General features: G+C 42.1%; 1 protein-coding gene across 1 annotated transcript; it reads left to right on the top strand.

Moving 5' to 3' along the window:
- The first annotated feature begins 62 nt into the window (after positions 1-62).
- LOC117454969 (TBC1 domain family member 20) lies at positions 63-10,055 on the top strand. The gene is given in 12 exon segments (XM_034094278.2): positions 63-472; positions 1,309-1,363; positions 2,220-2,247; positions 2,249-2,351; positions 2,932-3,012; positions 3,682-3,807; positions 3,810-3,867; positions 4,097-4,198; positions 6,694-6,835; positions 7,631-7,815; positions 8,859-8,968; positions 9,790-10,055. Coding segments are annotated over 12 exon segments (1,242 nt in total). The 5' UTR covers positions 63-402; the 3' UTR covers positions 9,972-10,055.
- Positions 10,056-22,698: the final 12,643 nt, after the last annotated feature.

The raw sequence follows: 22,698 nt of genomic DNA, 5'->3' as shown, positions 1-22,698 counted from the left end.
AAATGAAGATGTACTGTTGCCTTGAGAAAAAGGAATGCGTTCAAAGTAAGTAATTGTGTCAATTACAGCATTTTAATTGAGCAATTGCGTTTGAAACATAAACATAAAACAAACAGCTCAAATTTCAGAACTACAAAACTACAGTCAAGTCAGCTTGCAGTGCGAGTCGGTAAGGAGCCAATGGCATTCGTAGTACATGTCACGTGTCAATTCGGCCCAATTGGAGCGTAGCCTGATTGTCTCCTTCGGTTGATTCTTTGAGAGACAGCTGTGTTGAGAGAAACGTTTAACGTATAGCTAACTTTGGTCAGTGTTTTTACCTGTTCGGAGGCATCTTTTTATTTATAAATCGGTCGATGGCTCAACACAAACTTTGTTATTAGGTTGTCAGCTTTTAAAGGCATGAACAGGCTCAAAAAGAAGAAACAAAACGCAGGAGTTGAGGTGAATGGGAATGGATCTGTCACAAGAGGTTGAGTCAACTATCAGATAGTTAGCTAGGTAGTGTATCATAACGTGTCTAATAAAGACATACATACAGACAAGATAGTTTTGCATATTACAACACACACTATATTGATCCACCGTAGGCTAACTTATAGCGTACAGACAGAAACGTGACCTGCTCTGGCTGCAGTTGGAGAAATGGCAGTGAACTTAATACTAGTACTAGCCAGCCATTCAAGTCATGAATCAGGATGTGTCCGATGTTGTGCTAACATGTTTCTAACAGGGTTTCTAATCTCCGGTTGTTACATTTGTTTACATCTTGTCAAGTAACATTGGCAACATATCTGACAGTAGTGCCTGCGTGCAGCATGTCTGCCAACTTGGACAATACTTAACTGCTGTTTGCCAGACAGAGGAAGTTGGACATGGTTGTGTCATCATTCACTGTCTCTAAACCAGAATATACAAACAGACAAACAAAGATAGCTATGCCATCAATTAACACTGGGTTTTGGTTTGACCCGTCAAACTCTCATATCTTATTTTTCATTTGATCCATACCTCGCTTGGCTGCAAATCACTTAACTACTGTACTGTCACATGTTTGACTCTTTATGATCAGTCATTATAATGGCATGGTTTTCACGTAAGAAACTAAAGCAATCCATTAAAGAAACGCCATGTGTGTTTTATTATGTGTCTATAATATCTGTATGGTGTGTTCCATGCAATATGATTGCTAGCTTCTATTTATAACTCAAACATAGTCTCCTCCTCCCTCCTCTTCTTTTTTCTTCCTTCATCTTCCTCTCCAAATCGTTCTGCCCCTCATCCTTTTTCTCTGTCTCTCTGTTGCAGAGCCAGATTGTGGGAGGAAACAGAAGTTAGCTGAGATCCATCAGGCTTTGATCAAGTAATGTAACAAATACCAGTTTCACTTTGCTTGTTATGGATATTTTCTCATTATTATTGCTTGAATGGCTTTCATTAGGATGTATTATTTACCTCCCATGAGTTTGCCCTCAGTAAGCCAAACATCCTGTGGTTTTGTTGATCTGGTGATAAAATACAACATAATTACTCTGACTGTATTTTATAAAAAACACACTGGGTGTTAAGGATTTCCCTGCACATTAGGTGTAATTCCCACAATAGCTTCCCCTAAGAATCTGTCTGTTTTGTAGACATCTAAAACGTTTTGGGAGCTTCTGTTCCACATGATGTGTTTTCCCGAGTGGGAAAGCCTCTCCCTTTGCTGCATGCTGTTCCACAATTAGATGGTATGCATCTATCCGTAGACATTGACCTTCATCACTTTTATTTTGCGATAAAAACAAAAGTATTCTTTGTCCATTCAGCCAAGACATGCGGACACACTTCTGTCCCAGTAGAAAAACATTAACAGTGAAAAATACATGGAATTTGTCTGTCTTGAAATTGATCATAAAATCATTTTCAAATGGTGTGTCGTGGAAAAAAGTGAAAGAATGATTGACCCGCTACAATTTACGCTAAACCCTGCGCTGCATACACATACTTATTTAAGTAATTTAGTTTCACATCCTGCTTAGTTTCATATACATAAATGTATTATTACTTGAATCAAAGACATTTCAACTTTATTCCTGAAGTAAGTATTTCTGCGAAGGACACTATTGATAATATTTAGAGCCTCTAACTTTTGATGACCGGAAAATAAGTTTGCTGTGTAAGCAGATAAGAAAAGCATCACACTTAACAATGTCCAATTCTGACTTTTGAACTCCCAGTGATCCAGTGGACATTGAGACCCTGAGGGAGGGCAGCGGGCAGTAAGGGAGGCCTGCTCACCGATGAACTGAGGAGGAAGGTCTGGCCCAAACTACTGAACATCAATGTGTACGAACTGCCTCATAAACCTGGTTAGTGGTTTATTTTCATATGGGTTGAATTATACGACATGATACTTCATAATTCTGTCACTATTACTAATAGACTAATGCAGGAATGACATAACCTGGAAGTTAGCATCCCTCTGGTTCCTTCGACAGACAATCAAATCAAATCTTTCCCTAACGTTTGGGAATATAGCAGAAAAGATTTTCTAAACAAATGAACACCCACTTTATAGGATTCTTTTGCAAGCCTTAATGCAGTGGCAAGAAGTTCAGTAAAAAGCTATTTTTAGGCTTCTCAACTTCACCACGGTTGCATGACTTTAACATCACCACCACTAAATAAGAAAAGATAATGTTCCAGACAAACTCTGGTAATTTAGGGACTTGTCTGCAACCACGTTTTTTAAAGACAAGTTAAAGTGAGGATTACCTGACATGTTTTATGTCATAAAATAAAACCTATCTGGCTTTAAAACCCAATAAAACGTGTTGACTATGACAAAAGGGAATCTGAAGTGAGTAAATGCTGACTCATATTTAGGGTATAGGAATACATTCTACATCTCTACACCGACAACAATAATAATACCTTCTTTCTTCATAGGTCGAGATGTGAGGGAAAACCACAAGGACTTTAACCAAGTAGTCCTTGATGTCAGGAGGTCTATGAAGCGGTTCCCTAAAGGTGTGTGTCTGTGTGTGTTTGTTTTATCTTTAAAGATAGCAGCATTGCTCACAGTGCCATTCAACACACCGTACCCCCGTGCTTAGCAACATATCTGGCAAGGCTTAATAATTAATGAACTGAGTAAAAGCTGCAACAGGGAACATTCTTATGTCACAAGACGCCTGTGTTGTCAGCCACCATCAGGAAGTTGGGAAAGCAACAGAGAAATGTGTCTTATCTAAAAGCGAGGCTGTCAGTTCAGAATAAGAGGAAGCAACACATGTTTTGAAACTGAAAAAAGCTGCATGGAATGAGGGAAAGCTGGACTTAGGATAGTTGATCCCTTTCTGTTTACTAAGCTGCTACACTACAATTTATCTAATTTTGTTGTTACATGAAAAGTAAGAATGATATCATTTTTGGAAATTAAACTTCATGTTTAAAGCACACGCACAAGAAGACAATATTCTGATCTCATTAAGACTGCCTAATTTAAATAACATAAAAAAACCTTTTATTACCTGTGTTAGTTATTTTTGAAACTGTTGTTCACAAGCAGTCAAACAAGAGTTAGATAACTTATTTTGAACTATTCACTAAAATGACAATCACATGAATGTTAGCTTTCCTTTAGGGTGTTTCTTCTGTGAAGGTTTTATTTTATAATGATTCCTGGCTCCCCCTCAGGTATGCGAGCCTCAGAGAGAGCTGTGCTTCAGGAGCAGATGATTGACATCATACTGGAGGTTTTGAAACACACCCCCCAGCTCCATTACTACCAAGGCTACCATGATGTGGCGGTCACTCTGCTGCTGGGGTTGGGGAGCGGATGACCATCGCCATGCTGGACACTCTGTCCAATCACCATCTCAGGTTGATATCTTTTTTTTCGAATCAATCCATTTATATATGCATTTTAATCGACAATCTTAAGGATCCTGAAGATATCTGTTTATTTCTTTTTGATGAGAAGGGGCATTTTGCTGAAGGGTTATTAATTTAAATCTGCAACCTTCTTTCTTTTTTACTGTATCAAATTAACCAACCTTATCTACACATGTTTAGCAGTACTATTGATGTAACCTGCCTGTTTTTTCTGTAGGGATTTCATGGATCCTACCATGGACAGCACGAAACACATTTTAAACTACCTGATGCCTATATTGGAACAAGTTGATACAGAACTACATGACTTCATGATCAGGTACACACACACACACACACACACACACACACACACACACACCACACACACCACACCACACACCACCCACACACACCACACACACACACCCACACACACACCACACACCCACACACACAACACACACACACCACACCCACACACCACAACACACACACACACACCACACACACACCACACCCAACACACACACACACCACACACACACCCACACACCACACAACCACACCCACACACACACACACACACCACACACACACACACACACACACACACACACACACAGTTTGTACTTTACTTATAATTTCATTGAACAAAAACATATCTAACTCTTATTCTGATTTTGAATGGAAGTCATTTTGGACATAATGTAATGTTACCACTAGAGGGCAGCCACGTGTTGATTTTCACCTGTGAGATTCACACAGAGACAAAGAGTGAGTTTGTGGTTTTTGAATTGAAACTCAGTTGAAAATGCATCAGCAGTGTTCTCTTTTGGGAGTTCTCGTGTCAGATGGTCCAACAGCTGTTTCAGAGGCTTCCCTGTCCCCCAAGGTGTGCATCACATTTACCCTTATTTGAGGCGTAATTAGCACATAAAATGATTCATGATATTTATTCAGTTTAATCGAAAAAAACAACAAAAAGCTTTTTACCGATATAGGATGACTGTAGGTACATGTTGAGGTGTGTATTGAGACTGTGATTTGGGATGTTTGGGAGTCACTGGATCGTCCACAAAGGTAATTTGATGTGTTGGAGGGATATGTGTGTGCTTGCCTGTGTGTGTCTACAGTCCTTTGCTGTCTTGTTGCCTGTTCATAATTGATGTTGTGCTGGCAACCTCCCTTTTTTCAAATGACCCATCTTCTCGCATACAAGCTCACACAACACATTGCACTGGCAGGATAAACAACACCGACTTCAAAGTTTGGAACTCTTTCTTGTGAGCACCTCCACTTCCCCTTACCTGGCTTCTTATCTCCTTTCTGCTTTCCCTTTTCTCTTGGTCCAATTTCATGTTATCTCTTTTATGTTCCTCTTATCACACATGCTCTCTGCCCCTTGCTCTGTCTGTTTACCCCTCCCCTGTCCATCATTCCCACCTACTTATTTCCGCTAGTCACTCCTTCAGTTTCCTTGTACTCATTGTTCTTCCTCACTGAATGTTCCCATCTAATATGTATCAACAACTGCCAAGAGTATCCAATTTACTTGAAACTCTTGTCAAAAATAACCAGCTATTTATATCTGCACACAACAAAGAGAGAGAGGGGAAGAACATTGGATGGTTTATAAACGGTGTGAGAAAAATGTGTTTTGCTCCAAAACGTATGAGGCTAATTCTTTGGATATTTCTGTGGTCATGTAATAGTCTTGCAAGCTAATGTTTCAAGACCCTCGCTGAGAGCCAGACTCAGGTAGATGAGTTAACAGTTCAAGTATTGCTAATGGTGTTTGATGTGTGCTGTGGCTATTGAGGTGCATATATACTTTCTTTTTTTATTTTTTTTAAAGAAAATGTTTTAAAAAGTCTTGCCGTTTCTCAGCGAGTTTTAACCAAAACATGCAATGGGGAATATGTGGATCCAGTGGTGAAGCTTGAACCACAGTAGGGGGTAAAATACACATTATCTCAGCCTCTCTGCTTAGTCCATTTTTATAATTCTTTCTTACGTGAGAACCCCATTTCATGGTTTTGGCGAAGTTTAGCTGGATCATACCAGTACATAGTTATCATTTCATCCCACTGACAACAAATGACTTATACTGTATACTAAGGCTGCACGATTATGGCAAAATCATAATCTCGATTATTTGGGTAAATAATTGTAATTGCGATTATTAAATGCGATTATTCATTGACTTTGAAAACATTCATTTATTGGAGAAATATTTAAGTTTTTTTAACAGTTGATTACCTTGAACTTTAAGTATAATTCAACTGAAAATAAATAAAAATAAAAAATAAAAAAATAATCGTTTTATTTCGATTACGTTGTTTTCGTAATCGTTGCAAACCATAATCGTAATCGCGATTTAAAATACGATGAATTGAGCAGCCCTACTGTATACCGCACACCATTGAGTGTATCATTACTTTTCAAAATGACTTCCTGCCTTCTACACAGCCATTACTTTTTATTCATTTTTGATTAGAGTAAGAAAAAAAGAAAGACTTGAACTTTGTGATGCATTTTGATCAAGCTACTAGCTGCCTAGCAAATGGTTTAATCTTCCTATATTCATTTTATTCATCCTATAAATTATATTTGTGATTTTATATCTGCATTTTTATTTAGTTCTGCTATTGTAAGCTATTTGATGTTATCAGTTTAGGTTTGTTACTGATGTTTATTTTGGCCAGTTTATTGTCGACAGAGATTGTTAATCTGGTTCAATAAATGTTGAACAGTAAAAAAAACTAAACATTGAAGGCATGGCTTGTGTTTCTTTGTTTGTTCACATGTTCATCTCTTTGCATTTCCTCTCAGAGCGGAGGTGGGAACCATCTTCGCCCTGTCCTGGCTCATCACATGGTACGGCCACGTGCTGTCAGACTTCAAACACACCATGAGACTCTACGACTTCTTCCTGGCCTCACACCCTCTGATGCCCATCTACCTCGCTGCTACGGTAAGAAGGCATTGTAGCCAACAGGAAATGAACAACAGGCAGGGACTCAGTTTTGTCAGAAATCCAGGATGCTTACATGCAAATACATGCTGCAGCACACTAACTAACTCACTCCCTCCCTCCTATACGTCTGCACACGGAAAGGCAGAGTGCTGTGAAGTCAAGTTAATTAGACGGATGAGAGGGTGAGAGACATTGTTATAGAGGGCGAGATAAAAGGGGAAAGGGAAGGAAAAGGACGAAGACTGCATCAGGAAACAGAATGACAAGGAGGGCTGACTGATGTTTGACTGAAAGGATGGAACAAGAATCACAAAGGGAAAGCCTTTTTTCACTTGGGTTCAACACCAACTGTTGTTCTACTGCTGGAGCATGTATGATTGAATATGTGTTAATTATTAAAATGTTTATATGTTGTGTGTGCATGCTTTATGTATTTATGGGTTTATTCGAGTCTGAGTAGGATTCTGTGCACATATTACTCATTTGCATTTGAGGATGTTCTAGTATTTGCGATGTGTGTGTGTGTGTGTGTGTGTAGTGGCTGGGCAGAGGAAGAGTTCTGTTTGAAGTGTGTGAAACAACAAAGCAGAATGTAGTTCATGTTTCCTCCAAGGCTGAGTACAGTGCACAGCATGGGGGGTTAACTCCTGTCTGCTGACTGCTCATTCTGCCTCTCTTGTATCACTAAAGCTATCCAGTTTGCAGAATCTAATCCACGTCTGCCCCAGGGTTAACTAAAGGGCACAGCTTTAGGGTTTAAACAAGACTTCAACTCCTCTTTTTCCTCATCAGATTGTGTTACACAGAGAGAAGGAGGTGAAGAAGACTGAGTGTGACATGGCCATGGTCCACCACCTCCTCTCCCGCATCCCCCAGGACCTCCCATACGAACTTCTGATTGGCCAGGCCCAGGACCTGTTCGACCAGTACCCTCCATCCCTACTGGCCAAGCGCGCAGCACTGCAGCCCCGCAAGAGGTGAGGGGACAAGCTTTGAAACTCAAGCACAGCCCGACACTGCTGGTGTTCACATCATCATATTTACACTGAGACATTCAAACACAAATCAAGCTAAAATGTAATCATAAAACCTCAGATGACAAAGAGGGATTACAATTACCAATTGATAGAAGGATTTAAAGCCCACTGTGGCAGTTTAAATGATATGAGTTGTTTCTTTTGAATGCATGTATGTCCTTTTTGCACATCAAGGCTGCTATACTTTATTACTTATGAGTGATGGAATGTAATCAACAGATCCACATCAAGTCCACATGACAACATTAAAAAAAAAAGATTTTCAATTTAGGAAATATTCACGTTTAAGATGCAGAAAGCAGTGAAAAGTAGCAATAAATGACATAATACTATTAGTTAATACTTATATACTTAGATGTTATCAGTGAGTGTTCTGTCAATCGACTAATTACTTCACTAATTGCACCTTTAGTTTCATCTGAACATGAGATACAAAAACAAAAGTATTTGAGTGGGATGTAATTCTGTCTTTTACCAAGATGGAGTGCTCTAAAAACACATCCAGAGTCAGTGATGCTGCTGACATGCACAGGCCATTTAGTGTGTGTCAGCAGGTGTGCAGGGTATGTGTGTGTGTGTGTGTGTGTGTGTGTGTGTAACCAGGCATGTGACCATTTTTCAATTTTTTTTTATCATTGAGAAGAAACATAACTCCAGCTACTCAAATACACTTTAGTGTGCCCATAGTTCCCCCATCAGTCTTCCTCTGGTCGTCCTTCACTGTTAGCTACAGTCATTGTTCAGGAGAGGAAGTGACATCACTGACACATGGCCTTGACTGAAATATGTCCCATAATCCATTACGCCATGGCTACTGACTTAGCAGATCTCTCAAACTGTCTGTCACGCTTTCTCTCACTTGTCTTTATCCATCAGCTGATCCTTCAATCCATCACTTCCTGTCATTCCAGCTGTCAATGCTTCTCTTAAAATCTGACCCTGCGCACTTTCACTTACTTACTCTCCTTCTTTCTGTTTTCCAGTCTGTCCATCAGCACCTTCCAGGCGTTTCAGCTTGCCACCCTCCATCAGAGGCCCGACTCCGTTCTCAAACGCCTCACCAAGGCCCAGGGCTCCAGCACTTCCAGACAAGGTAAAGATAGTAACTGTAATCTTAATCCTGACTGACGAAAGACCGCACGGCCTGCGTATAGTGTGTACAAAGATAGTTTTACTGCTCTTTGTAGGTGGGAATAAATTAATATCGACAGTAAGTTCAAACATTTCAAACATCAAAATCGTCTGATGGATCCGCAGTTCTTAAAAAAAACGTTTTTAACACAACCCGTAACAAGGCAATAAATGTGTCATCCCACACAAACACTGCCCCCCCCCTTTGGCCAATCAATAACACGTAAACAAATGATGTAGTACACCCATCAGACCAATCAAGTGCACATTTAAATATGCCAGAACAGAACAAAGAGATGCTTTATTCCCGTCGGTATTGTGAGAATCTGATCAGTGGTGCCTGTCTGTGATGTACAGCCAATCAGAAATATGCTCCAGCATTCCCCTCAGGCCAAACAATGTTATATTAAAATTGATGGACATCATTCCCTGCAGTTTCATCAACATTCAATTAGCAGCATCATAGATTAAATGCGTAACGGACAGAAAGAGCACCTCCTGATTGCACTGAGGCAGACATTGAATGGGAGTCAGTAACACACAGACAACCCGCTCTCTAAAATGTGATGAGTTTTTAAGTGAAACTAAAAGTGGAATTGATATCTATTTAGGCCTCGAAGTGATCAAAATGAGAGTACTGTTTGGAGTAGGATTGGCTTTTAAACTACTTCTGCCCTCTTGTCTCCACTTTTTGTCTTCAATCCCAGTCGTTGTGGTTCAGCTTTCACCTTTTATGAAACCTCTTGGCCCCTGCATGTCTCCCCCCTTGTTCTGTGCTTGTAGCCTCTCGATACTCAGGTCTGGAAGCAGCTTTGCCCCAAGAGCGAGGCCAGCTGTGGGGGAAGGGGAACAGGATGGTGAAGATGGCAGTGTGGGGGCTGTCCGCCACGCTCGGGGCCGCCGTGTTCGCTGTGGCTCAGACGGCTATGGACTGGGGACCCGAGGCGTTACTACAACTGTTCTGAGGTGGCGCTGGGGATTTAGACCATTAGACACACAGGGACACATGTTGACAGCAGACACACATCTGCTCCTCAGGAGGATTAGCAATGAACAATCAAACGTACACATGCAAAGACGTTTAAGCTCTTTTCTCCTGCTGAGAGGAAACAGGAGAGGTAAGTTATCCTGGTGCCAAACAGGTTGTTGCTACTCTCAACCACAATGAACATATGTTAGCCACTAGCAAGCCTTGGGATGTGTGTGCATGTGTGTGTGCAGGTGGTTGTGTGATATATGTTTGAGTACCTCATGCTGCATGTGAGCATGAATGACTGAGTTAGCCTACTGTGCACCTTGACCTCTTGGGCCCCTGGGCCAGAGACCTTTTTTTTTGTTGTTGAATCAATCAAAAGACCAAAAGAGACAGAAAGCAATCACTAACAACCAAATATACAATGCATCACACACACCTTAAGAGACCAAAAAACAACGTTAATTGACCACATAGAGACATAAGACGCTGACACAAATACACACAACCACTGCTCGTGGTCCTTGCATGCATGCGAGACACTAACACTGAATTGTTGGTGTAACATGTCTGTGTGCATTTGCTGCTTATTTTGCTGACTAATATTTAGAATTTCATGCCTGTTTCCTTGCACTTCTGTTGTTGGTGTTTAAGTGCGCTTGTTGGATCTGCAGCCATATCTGAAAAGTGCACATAGCCAGCACGATGACACATGAATACAAATTATTAAAGAGTGGTGTTTTCAGCTGAAAGCTTCCAGTTATGAGCAAAAAGGAGAGAGGGAGAGAAAGGCAAAGATGGAGGGAGAGATTTTTCCTGTGAGCCTCTGGTATTAATTGCTTTACTGCGGGTGTCAGCATGTTACATTTAGAGTAGAGTTTGTCACACAAAACGAGTTGTTGCTAAAATGTGAACATTACACAAGGTTAGCACGCTGCACTCGATGCAAGCAGTTGGCCTTTGGTTGTGTTGTTAAGGGGAAGACAAGTGCTTTTACATTCTTGAAATATTTATCAGGTTTGCAGCAACATCCACCCTGAGCAGCCTTCAAGAGAACATCATATTTCTCGTATGCATTTTAAAGCTACTCTGATTATTTTATGTCAGAAGAAATTGTGCTTCTTATTTCATTAGGTAAATAAGTTAACAACCTGTATAGCCCACCCTGGAGATAGTATTGGATTAAACATAATCAATGAGTTTCAGCGCCCGAAAAGTAAACATTAATTAATAATACAGGCATTCCAACTGAGGTGCATACATATGTACAGGGCACAGGGGGGGCTCCAAACAGCAATGCATGCTCTGTCGACTTACGTTCTGAAATATTTATCGGCTTTTACTAGCATGTTGCCTGGTTGCGTCTGTTAACACAACTTCACGGGGTCTCAACACTCCTCTGTTTCCGACATCAGAAATGTTGTGTGCTTTCTTTGCACAGTCGGATTTCATGTGAAGTTTGCCCTGTTCATGTGGTTGCTCTGAAGCACATGAATTCAACTGGTGTGTGCTTTGTTGTGTATGAAATTACAGAAGGAAGAGAAAATCAAATGTTTAGCCTCAGAGCAATCTGACAAGGATAACAGAGCTCAGTAGTTCACAAACAATCAATCTATCACTCCATTAAGTAGTCATTTATTCAAAAGTCAATATATAAATCAATAAACTCAGGTAGTCTGCTGGTCTTTAAGCCAGTTAGGATTCAGACACCGAGTCAGTCGGCGTGCTGCGTTGCTTGTTGGAAAAGCCTCTGCATGTTCCCCTCATCAGTCTGACAAGCTATGTGATGTAAAACATCATGTGTGCGTGGTCGGATGATTAAATGCAATAAGTGTGTGCTAGTAGTTTGTGTGTGTGTGTGTGTGTGTAAGAGACAGAGGGAGAGGCATATTTCATTTTCTTTGCTGATTTAAATTGCTGAGCATCTTCTGTGTTTCTTTTTATTGTTTGCTTTCCAAAGTATCTCAATATGAACTATTTATTTTAAGAGCAACAATCTGAATGGCTATTTATGTAATGGTTACATTGGATTTTATGAATGATTATTTAAGATTTATATTTTTGGTATAAATTAATTGATCATTATTGTTTGCAATTTGAGGGTTTATGTTTTTAAAGTTGATCCAATTTGTTTTAAGTATAACATACTGTATCTGGTCAGTCATTTAATAAATACATACTTGCTATCTACTGTGTATGGTTTGGCATTGCTATACAACTTGTTCTGTTATGCTTCTAGGTTTGCAAAGGCTAACGTCCCAAAGTTTCTCTCCCACACCTCCTTTAGTGAGATCACTATGTAACACTCACACTTCTATTGGCTAGCGCTCTAACACATTGCACGTGACACAAGGCTGAGCCGTCCAGCTAACCAATCAGAGCAGACTGGGCTCTGGTTTCAGACAGAGGGTGAAAAGAGGTGCTGCGGCACAGGCAGTATGAGAAAAATAAAGAGCTTTTTGAACATCAAAACATGTGAACATGTCACATTAGAGATACACAAATATGAACATAACGGGGCCCCTTTAACTAAAACTAAGTCATTATTGCATGTTATCTTTGCTTACACTTGCACATAAATATCCAGGAAAAACCTTCCTGTTCAGGAACTTCAAACATAAGTCAAGATGCTATTTTGCGGTTGTGTTATTAGTGATCATGTACACCTGCACACATACAGTGCTCATACACACTCATAGAGGAAGAGAGCGTTGGTGGTGCCAGATCATAATGAGTATTTAATTCCTGCCCCTGGCTCTTGGCTCGCTTGAGAAGCTTTCTCCTTGTATTTTGTTCTTCCCACTCGCACACCAACACCTGCACTGGACTCAGTCTGGCAGTGGGAGAGGCTTTAGATGAAAAATGATTGAAGCATTTTACTTTGAAGTAAATCAACCAAGATGTCAAATAAATAAGACGGATGCTTTCGATCCCAAGTCTAAAGTTGACAAAATAAGTGTATTTACATGTTTAGGGCGGTAAAGTAAAAACACTGCATGTAACTATAGGAAATAGAAGATACATGATTTAGTTTGACTGTAGTGCAATGATTCATGAACGAGATCGCGGATACAAGCGGCCGAGATGGGTTTTCTCCGCAGGGTGGCTGGTGTCTCCCTTAGAGATAAGGTGAGAAGTTCAGTCATCAGGGAGGGACTCTGAGTTGAGCCGCCTTCGCGTCGAAAGGAGCCAGTTGAGGTGGTTCGGGCACCTAGTAAGGATGCCACCTGGGCGCCTCCCTAGGGAGGTGTTCCAGGCACGTCCAGCTGGGAAGAGACCAAGGGGTAGACCTAGGACCAGGTGGAGGGATTATATCTCTTCGCTGGCCTGGGAGCGCCTTGGGATCCCCCAGTCAGAGCTGGTTGATGTCGCCAGGGAAAAGAAAGTTTGGGGCTCTCTGCTGGAACTGCTACCCCCGCGACCCGACCACGGATAAGCGGGAGAAGATGGATGTAGTGCAATGATTTACTTTTATAAGCCCTGTTGAATCATTTCACATTTAATCAATGCTTTTTATTATCACTTTTTATCAGCCCACATCTGAAAAGATTGTGAGTCTTTGTCGCACTCCACACTATCAATGCTGTTCGATCTACTGCATTTGCCAAATATGATAAAGAAACCCAATAGATGATTAATTTGTGAGAGGTTTTAACAATTGAATCAGATCCGCTCAGTTTTAATGTTGAATATGAAAGTGTTGCATCTTTTGAAACAACACATTTTAAATCAATGTTGCTGCAACTAAAACGTATACTAACAACAAAACAAAATAATATAAAATGAGAAATAACAGGAAAAGGAGTTATTTCAATAACTGGATGCGGTGGATTTGATTTGACAGCTACTAATTCAATTTATCCAAAAACACACAACTTGTAAATCAGAATAACTTGAATGTCAAATTCTGAGTTCAGTGTGGTGTGATGAATAAACTGAAGTTGAACTCCCAGAGAGGAGCCTCTCTCCACTGCTCTGTCCTCCCCTCAGGTCCTAAAGTCTCCCCAAAGACTTGATCGTACCAAATGCCTGAATTAGTTTTTTTATATGACATTTCTGGGCATTTTAATGCATGTTTCTAATATCATGGGTACAAACATATGGAACAAACATATCAGGGTCTCTGCACATTGAAATTATACTGCGATTGTCATTAGACATGTCTTTGAGATGGATCTGATTTTTGTGATCAAGTAATAAAGGTAGTACATTGGGTTGCATGTGAACGTCATTTTGTGACCTTGGAAAAAATGTTAGAAAAGAAAATGTCTTGAAAACCAAAAACTCAATGACCAGCTCTATCAGGAGCTATTTGTTATATTTTTTAAACCGAATGAACCTGCTCAAACCGATACTTAGATTTGACTGATGTTAAAAGTATTTCCCTACACTTGCTTTGCTAATATGGACACTCAGGTTGTAGATGATAGTGAACAAACATTTACACAGAGCAAAGCATTTAAGAGCTACAAGAATTGGTTTACAAACAGAATATTAATTAACAGTATTTTTAATACATTTTATTAAACAAATGATTTTTTAACCAACTATTCAGCTTCCCAAATGTGATTAGGTTTAGATTTTTTTAGCCTTCGATGATCCTAAATTAAATACCTTTGATTCTTAAGCCGTGTGTGAGGCAAAACAAAATTTTCTTACATCACAGTATTATATTCAAATAAGAATTTCCTTCCCTTTTTTTGGAAAATCTAATTGAGAGACACTAAAAAATAGTTGTCTTAACACCTCAAGAATTACACCACAGGTTTTTGTCACAGCGGTTCTATATTATTAAATATATTTGTGTTATAGCCTGTGGTTCAGGCAACACAAGATGTTCTTACATCACAGTATTATACTCAAATGAGAATTTCCTTGCCAATTTAGGAGTACAAAAACAGCAACACTGGAATGATTGTTAGTTGCAGCATTAACGCTTGAAGAATTACACCACAGGTTTTGTCACTACGCAGTTCTCAAGAAAAAAACAAGGACATCCCCGTCCTCCTTTGTCTGTACTGTACAGCTGTTGTCTTTTCATAGGCTCCGATAAACTGGCCTCCTTGGGGAAATGAGGTCAGAAATGTGTGTGTGTGTGCGTGTGTGTGTGTGTGTGGAGGACAAGGCTGCACATCTGTCCGTCTGACCTCCAGGGAGACGACTATAGAGAGCAAATCAGAGACATGAGGTGAGGCAGAAAGGCGAGGGTTAAAGAGGACCGAGGGATTAGATGAGGGAAAGAGTTATACTGTAGAGAAAGACATCTGGTGGACGAGAGGTAGCCTGGGTCCTCGGGAAAACGTCTTCAAGCGCAGTCCCTTGAGGATTTCTAATGAGCTGTAGAGGAGGTGAGTGTGGGTCAATCGGAGATGAGAGCAGATGTGAAGAGCGATGGTTTGAGTTTTCTCACAAATCTGTCTGGAGATGTTTCAACACTAAATGATGACCTCCATCCTTCGACACACATACATTAGACATGTACTTATCTCTGAACCTCCACTTCCTAAACATCACTGAAGATTTGGGTATCTGTTAGTACATTTAAAGAGGCCCTGTTATGCTTTTGGGGGGTTTTCCCTTTCATGTAGTGTGTGGTGTTTTTGTGCATGTAAATGATCTGCATAGGATACAATTCCAAAGTTCCCTCAGGAGTGAGTTTCTCTCACACACACACACTCTCTCCACCCTTCCTGAAACACCTGAATTGGACTCCTCTGTATACTTCCCTTACATAGTGACATCATGTAACGCTAATTTCTAAGCGGTTGACCATTCACAACAGAAACCGGCCACCTAACCAATCAGACAGAGGGTGAAAAGAGGGTAATTGCAGCACAGGCAGTATGAGACAAATAAAGACCTTTTTGAACATTAAAGCATGTTAACAGTGCAGACACAAAATACTAATACGATACCAAGAAATGTGCATAATATACCATACCATAACCTTTGATTCTGGCTTTCTTTGAGGTTCAGGTAAGCCTGTAACAATCTCTGTGGTGCGACTATTTATGTGTACAGCAGCTTCGAGCACACTATTGAAAAATACAAAAGAAACAGAGGTGAGATGGTGAAGAAAGTACTGTATGCATGTGTGTGCAAGCAGAACAAAATAGTGTTGTGTGTGTGTGTGTGTGTGTGTGTGTGTGTGTGTGTGTGTGTGTGTGGTGTGTGTGTGTGTGTGGTGTGTGTGTGTGTGTGTGTGTGTGTGTGTGTGTGTGTGTGTGTGTGTGTGTGTGTGTGTGTGGGTGTGTGTGTGTGTAACATTGGGCACGCAGGGGACAACAGCTGCTCCAGGGGTCTGTCTGATGGTTTTGTTTCCCCTGGTGACACACACAGTCCCACACAGGCACACATGCACACACATGCACTCACATAACCTCAGTGCCACTAATAACAGGAGCAGCAGCACCTCAACTTTCACTGCAGACTTTTAATTTATTTCATTCATTGGAGTCAGTTTAACAAACAACATAAGCTCCATCTTGCCTGTTAGTGTTGTGTGTGTGTGTGTGTGTGTGTGTGTGTGTGTGTGTGTGTGTGTGTGTGTGTGTGTGTGTGTGTGTGTGTTTTGTAATTGATTGAGTTGATCTTCGCCCTGTGGTTTGACTCACTGGAACAGTGCCAAACCTTTAATTAATAGGCTACATGATGTTTAAAGAAATGCATGGAAATCAACCGTAATTATCTTGAGAAGAGTGACATCTGGGGTGATCACAGAATGCTCTGAAGTGAATAACGGATTAACTGAAATGTATCACATTAATATCCCTTTTGCTCCTCAAGACACAGACAGGAAAGGGAACCAGGGAGGTATCTGTATTTAGGAGGTTAAAGTCATACTTGTTGAGAGACCTGAATTATCATTCATTCCAAGCGGTTTTTCTATCCACCTGATGGATTTAAATCCAATATTCAATTAGCCTTAGCTTTGTTTTGGTTTTCCATCAAATCCTGAGGGAAATATCTAGCTCTTTAGCGGTTAAATGCCCCTCCAGATTTTGCTAACTTTTTCTTTCTGCTGTTTAGTTGTGTGCAGGTAGTGTACAGTGGGATTATCAGAGGTTTGTTTTGTAAAAACAAAACTAATGAGTGCAGAGAAATTGAACCAAAAACTGTTGAAATGTTGGTTGTAAAATCAAAACGAAAGAGAGTAAAATCACATGCATAGCTGATAAATACTGCGTAAGAATCCATTGATATATCAACATTTAGTCTATAGAAGCTAACTATTTTTGATAAATTGTGCTTTTTATTTCAAATAAATGCTCCACATTGGCTCGGAGAGAGTGTCGTGCCTTTATCCCCTCAGATCAACAAATCAACGAGAGGCAGTACTTGAACATTTCGACCACATCACATTTAATTTACAGTGAAGTTGCATCAATCACAAACAGTTTAGGAGGCTGGCGTTGCGTCGTGTGGAGGCAGTTAGACACACACACACACACACACACACACACACACACACACACACACACACACACACCACACACACACACACACACACACCCACACACACACACACACCCCCACACACACACACACACACACACACACACCACACACACACACACACACACACACATGCATACAGTACCACACACAAAACCCTCTTCGTCTGCAGCCCTTTTTCCCTGCTCTATCCCTCCCTCCCACTCAGCCCTTCACTCTGTCATGGATCAGAGAACAGGTCCCAAAGTGCTTTACAGGCAACACACGTGCAGCATGTCCCTGCATGCTGATGTGACTTTACAGCTTTACAGCAACCTTGTACAGTAGATGTGTGTGTTGTGTGTGTGTGTTGTGTGTGTGTGTGCTGTGTGTGTGTGTGTGTGTGTGTGTGTGTGTGTGTGTGTGAACATCCATCCAGCGGTGACTACACAGACTGTGAGAAGGTCCACCGTTAGACGTGTGGCCCAACATGCTCTGACATTGTGTGTGCATATTTGAAATGGAGCAACCTCACATGTCACCTTGAACACTGGTGGGACTGAGATGTATGGCCAAATTATAGATTTAGACGATGAATGATGGGTTAAAAAGTGAGATGGCGCGGATCTTGAAGTAAAGATTTATACAACTTTTTCTCTCTTGAAACGGATTCTGTCAGCTCAACTTAGAGTATCTAAATGAGAAAAGTGAAGCTTTTTAAAGTTGAATGTTTCATATTTAACCCTCTATAAAATCACAGAATGTGTCTTATTACTGTGAATCTATGATAACCCCAGAGCCTCATTAGCCTAAACCAGAGAAGGTTCATACAGCTCTATTAAAACCTAATTCTGCATGTGCGTTTGGTGAGTGTCTGTGTGCGTCTCACACATGACCTCTGGTCCTCTTGGCCTCGCCTCCCAGGTGTCCCAACCTCTGCTGACATAACCTCTGTTCCCATGATGACCGGAGGAAAGAGCCCCGTCGAGTCTTGTGCCTCTGAGCAGGTTGTTTTAGTTTCACTGTCTCTGTTCATTGTCTTGGATCTATGGGCTCAGAACAGTTTCATAATACACACATGCACACAGAAGGATTCACACTTGTATTTCATAATCCGCAAAAGGATTCAAACTTGTATTTCCGGATCCACACTTGTGTTTTTCAATGCACACACAAATGTGTTCCGTTTCATATACATGTAAATAAAATCCAATTACAGAAAAAGGTTTTACATATGTATTTTTGATCCTCACATATTTGTATTCCATTTAAAACCGCTGCACCTGCAAACACAAACCGCTTTCTGTGCACGGATTGCTGTGCATTCTTTCACACACAGTGACGTCACGAGCTACCCACAATGCAACACGTGCCATATATATATATATTAGGGCTGTCAGTCGATTAAAATATTTAATCGCGATTAATCGCATGATTGTCCATAGTTAATCGCGATTAATCGCAAATTAATCGCACATTTTTTATCTGTTCTAAATGTACCTTAGAGGAATATTTTTCAAGTTTTTAATACTCTTATCAACATATGAGTGGACAAATATGCTTTATGCTAATGTTTATAATTTAAACAATGACAAATATTCTCATGAATATTAAACACAACAACCTCTGAACATTACAAATATTCGCCTCAATTCAACCTGGAACCTCTCTCATACAATAATACAATACGTGTGTGTGTGTGTGTGTGTGTGTGTGTGTGTGTGTGTGTGTGTGTGTGTGTGTGTGTGTGTGTGTGTGTGTGTGGTGTGTGTGTGTGTGGTGTGTGTGTGTGTGTGTGTGTGTGTTGTGTGTGTGTGTGTGTGTGTGTGTGTGTGTGTGATGGATTGTTGGAGCTATGTGCAACTCAAGGCATATGCTCGAACGGGAGCTGCCTGGACGCTGCAATCATGTTGCGCACTATCCGTGCTGAGTGTGCTGACTTCTCCTACAATGTCCTGCTGTCTGGCTGCCTGCATAAAGTCAAGTGCGCGGCGCAGTTGTGGCGAAATGTCGCTCCTCTGTTTTCATTTAAACAGCTCCTTATATCCGTTAGCGCAGCTAGCTAGCACCAGATGCTAACAACAACAATGCACGTAAGGTCTCTCTCTCACTCGCTCGGGCCACACATACACACACCCTCCCGGTCCTCCCAATAGCCAGTCGGTGCCTGCCGGTGAGCGTGGAAGTGTGGTCTGCCACAAGCAACACACTCTCACTCCCTAAGCGTCCAGGAGCGACGTTTGGTCAGTGTCCGTGGCGTCCAGTTGTGACGCTCCTAGGCTCCTTCAGCGTCATAAAGAGACGCAAATAGCTTTCAACTGATTGCAATGTATTCCCATCTGCGTCGGGATTTGACGCTCATGGAAGCAGGGCATTCGTTTGTGTCGGCTGCCCTTAAAGGCAATGTGAGCGTCCATTGCCATCGGATAACGGAGAATTGTACGCCCAGAAGTAAGTATTCCTCTTACTGTCGATTGTTTTTAAAGTGATATCTGCGCTACTCATCGACTAAAAAACACCAGATTATCCTTGTTAATTACACAACATTGATTGGTTTAAATTGTGTGCAATGCTTTTGTATTTTTCCCCTTCGATTCGGAGAAACAAATATTTTTTCGGACTAAAGGATGGCAGAAGACACTACACTACCCAGAATCCCCAGCTATCGTTTGGACTACACCATGTGCTCTGTTTGACAAACCCCGTTTTTTTTCACCATTCATTCAGCATTCCAATGGCTGGCGTCTATGTCACATGATCTTCAAATTTCTCCCTGCAGAAAAAGAAAACATGGCCGAACTTCGTTTTATTCTCAGTGGAAAATGCCTATTTTAAAGTTAGTTTGGCCATTAAAATGCGTTTTGATGTCATTTGATGCGAGAAATATGAGTTGTTATTTCAGATTATGTGTGCAGTGGATGTACATGATCTTTAGTTTGCTACAAGCCACAAGCTGGCGGCAGGAGCGGGGCTGTCAGCATCAGCTTGTAGATGGTATTTTAAACTCGATGCGCTCTGAAACTACGGGGCAGCCGAGGAAAAAAATACACATGCGTTAATCGCGTTAAAATAATTAGTGGCGTTAAAATTTGTTTGCGTTAATGCGTTATTAACGCCCCTGAGGAAAGGCAGAAAGCGTCTAGGGTGAGAAACACCGCTAAAAGCTCCAGGTAATTTATGTGCGCCCGCTAGAGGTCTCTGCTCCAGAGACCCCTCACCGGGCGACCTTCATAAATACCTCCCCAACCTGTCAGACATGTGTCCGTGGTGACCACTTTCTGTGAAAGGACAGCACCCATAGGCACACCTCGTACTAGAAAAGTCGGGTGCAGCCAGTGGCGCAGTGCCATTACGCATTTCATAGTAACCATCACCCATGGTGCGCGGGGTTTAGTTTTAGGGCGGCCACCCAGCGCTGAAACTCCCTCATGTGTAAGCGTCCCAGTCGTACGACCAGGATGACTGACGCCATGAGCCCCAGCAATCGCAGGCATGATCTGAAAAGAACATGTTTGCGCAGCTGGAAAAGAGTGAGACAAGCTCTGAAAGCTTTCACTCTTTCCGCTGACAGGCGAGCTGAAAAAGGGCACCGAGTTCAGGCGTAAACCCAGGAAGAGTATAGTCTGCGCGGGACACAACATGCTCTTCTCTGTGTTTATTATGAAACCCAGGTTGAGCAGGTGCTTTACGAGGACATGTGTCTGTGTAATAGCCTCCTGCTCCGACTGTGCGAGAAGCAGCCAGTCGTCCAGGTAGGTCGCCAGGCGAATACCCTGTTGTCTTAACGGGGCTATCGCGGCTTCCGTACATCGTACAAACACTCTTGGACTGAGAGACAGACCGAACCGAAGGGGAGTACTCTGTATTCATAACAGATCCCCTGAAATGCGAATCTTAGATATTTCCTGTGTGGGTAATATACTGGGATGTGAAAATACGCATCTTTCAGGTTGACTGATGTAAACCAGTCATCTTGTCGCACGAGCTGCAGCAGAGATGTGTGAGTGAGCATTCTGAACTTATATCTTTTTAGATATTTGTTCAGAGCCCTTAAATCAAGTATTGGCCGAATTCCGTTCCCTCCCCATTTGGGAACGAGGAAGTACTTGGAATAGAAGCCGCCCTGACTCTGCTCGGCGGGTACAATAGATATAGCCCTCTTTTCTAGGAGTGAGAGGATCTCTCTCTCTCTAGAATATGGGCTGACTCTCCTCGGGCCTGCGAATGCAGAATGCCCGAGAAGCGAGGAGGGGTGACAGCGAATTGGAGTCTGTAGCCCTGTGTTACTGTCTTGAAAACCCAAGCAGATGATGTGAGCATCTTCCACTGCATGCTCCTTAGAGCCAGTGGAGATGTCACGTCTCTTCCCCTCTGAGTCTCTATTTGTTGTGTTATGGGGCCCTCTAGTGTCTGAACACAGTGGTGCCCCTTTTCGACAATCCCCACCGACACTGCGCATGCGCGTGACGGTGGTGCCTTCACGACCCCATCCGGCACTGCGCATGCGCGTGACGGTGGTGCCCTTACAGCCCCAGCCGGCACTGCGCATGCGGATAACGGTGGTGCCTTCACAGACCCGTCAATTGTCCGCCCTTTGAGAGATGCCGTAGCTGCTCTCAGAAGGGGAACAGTTGACGGACTGTTTATTGTTTTTATTGTTTTTCTTTTCATTTTTTCGAGCTGCGCCCTTGGCTCGAAGCCTGGATGCGTCAGCGGAAAATGTTTTATTACAGAAAAATCAATAAGTGTGTGACATGTGTTTATGCGCACTTAAGGATGGTGTTGAGGCATCTCTCGAGGCGGCGGGAACACATTTAGAGCTGGGGAACCGTAGACTTCCAGCTCTGTCACAGAGGGTAGAAGGAGGGGCTGTCACGCCGCTCGCTTCTTCTTCCTCGACTGCTGGCCGAAATTTTGGGTTGGCTGCGCCTGGGCTGCAGCCAGAACCGAAGATTTTCTAGGCCAGCTCGCCCTCGTCTCCTGCCTGGGCTGGGGACTCGATGCGGACTGCGACCTCTGCGTTTTCGGTATTTTGAACCGAGCAGGGTTCGGGGCAGCTTGGACGAAGGGCTGCCGCTGCAAAGGCAGCGGCTGGGCCCTTCGAGGGAGGCAGAGGTGGAGGGCCTCGTCCTCCTTCTTTTTCGACTCGCATCTCCTCTGCATGGAGGCAAGAGCGGAGCCGAAAATCCCCTCGGGAACGATGGGCATGTCAAGCACATCCTCCTTTTCCCGGTCTGGGAGGTTGGTGAGGTTGAGCCATCTAGCTCTTTCCTGCACCACCATGA

The sequence above is a fragment of the Pseudochaenichthys georgianus genome, chromosome 11 (assembly GCF_902827115.2).
Source record: "Pseudochaenichthys georgianus chromosome 11, fPseGeo1.2, whole genome shotgun sequence".
Lineage (NCBI taxonomy): Eukaryota > Metazoa > Chordata > Actinopteri > Perciformes > Channichthyidae > Pseudochaenichthys > Pseudochaenichthys georgianus.
The sequence above is the reverse complement of the archived record's forward strand: the minus strand, read 5'-3'. Positions and strand labels throughout refer to the sequence as shown.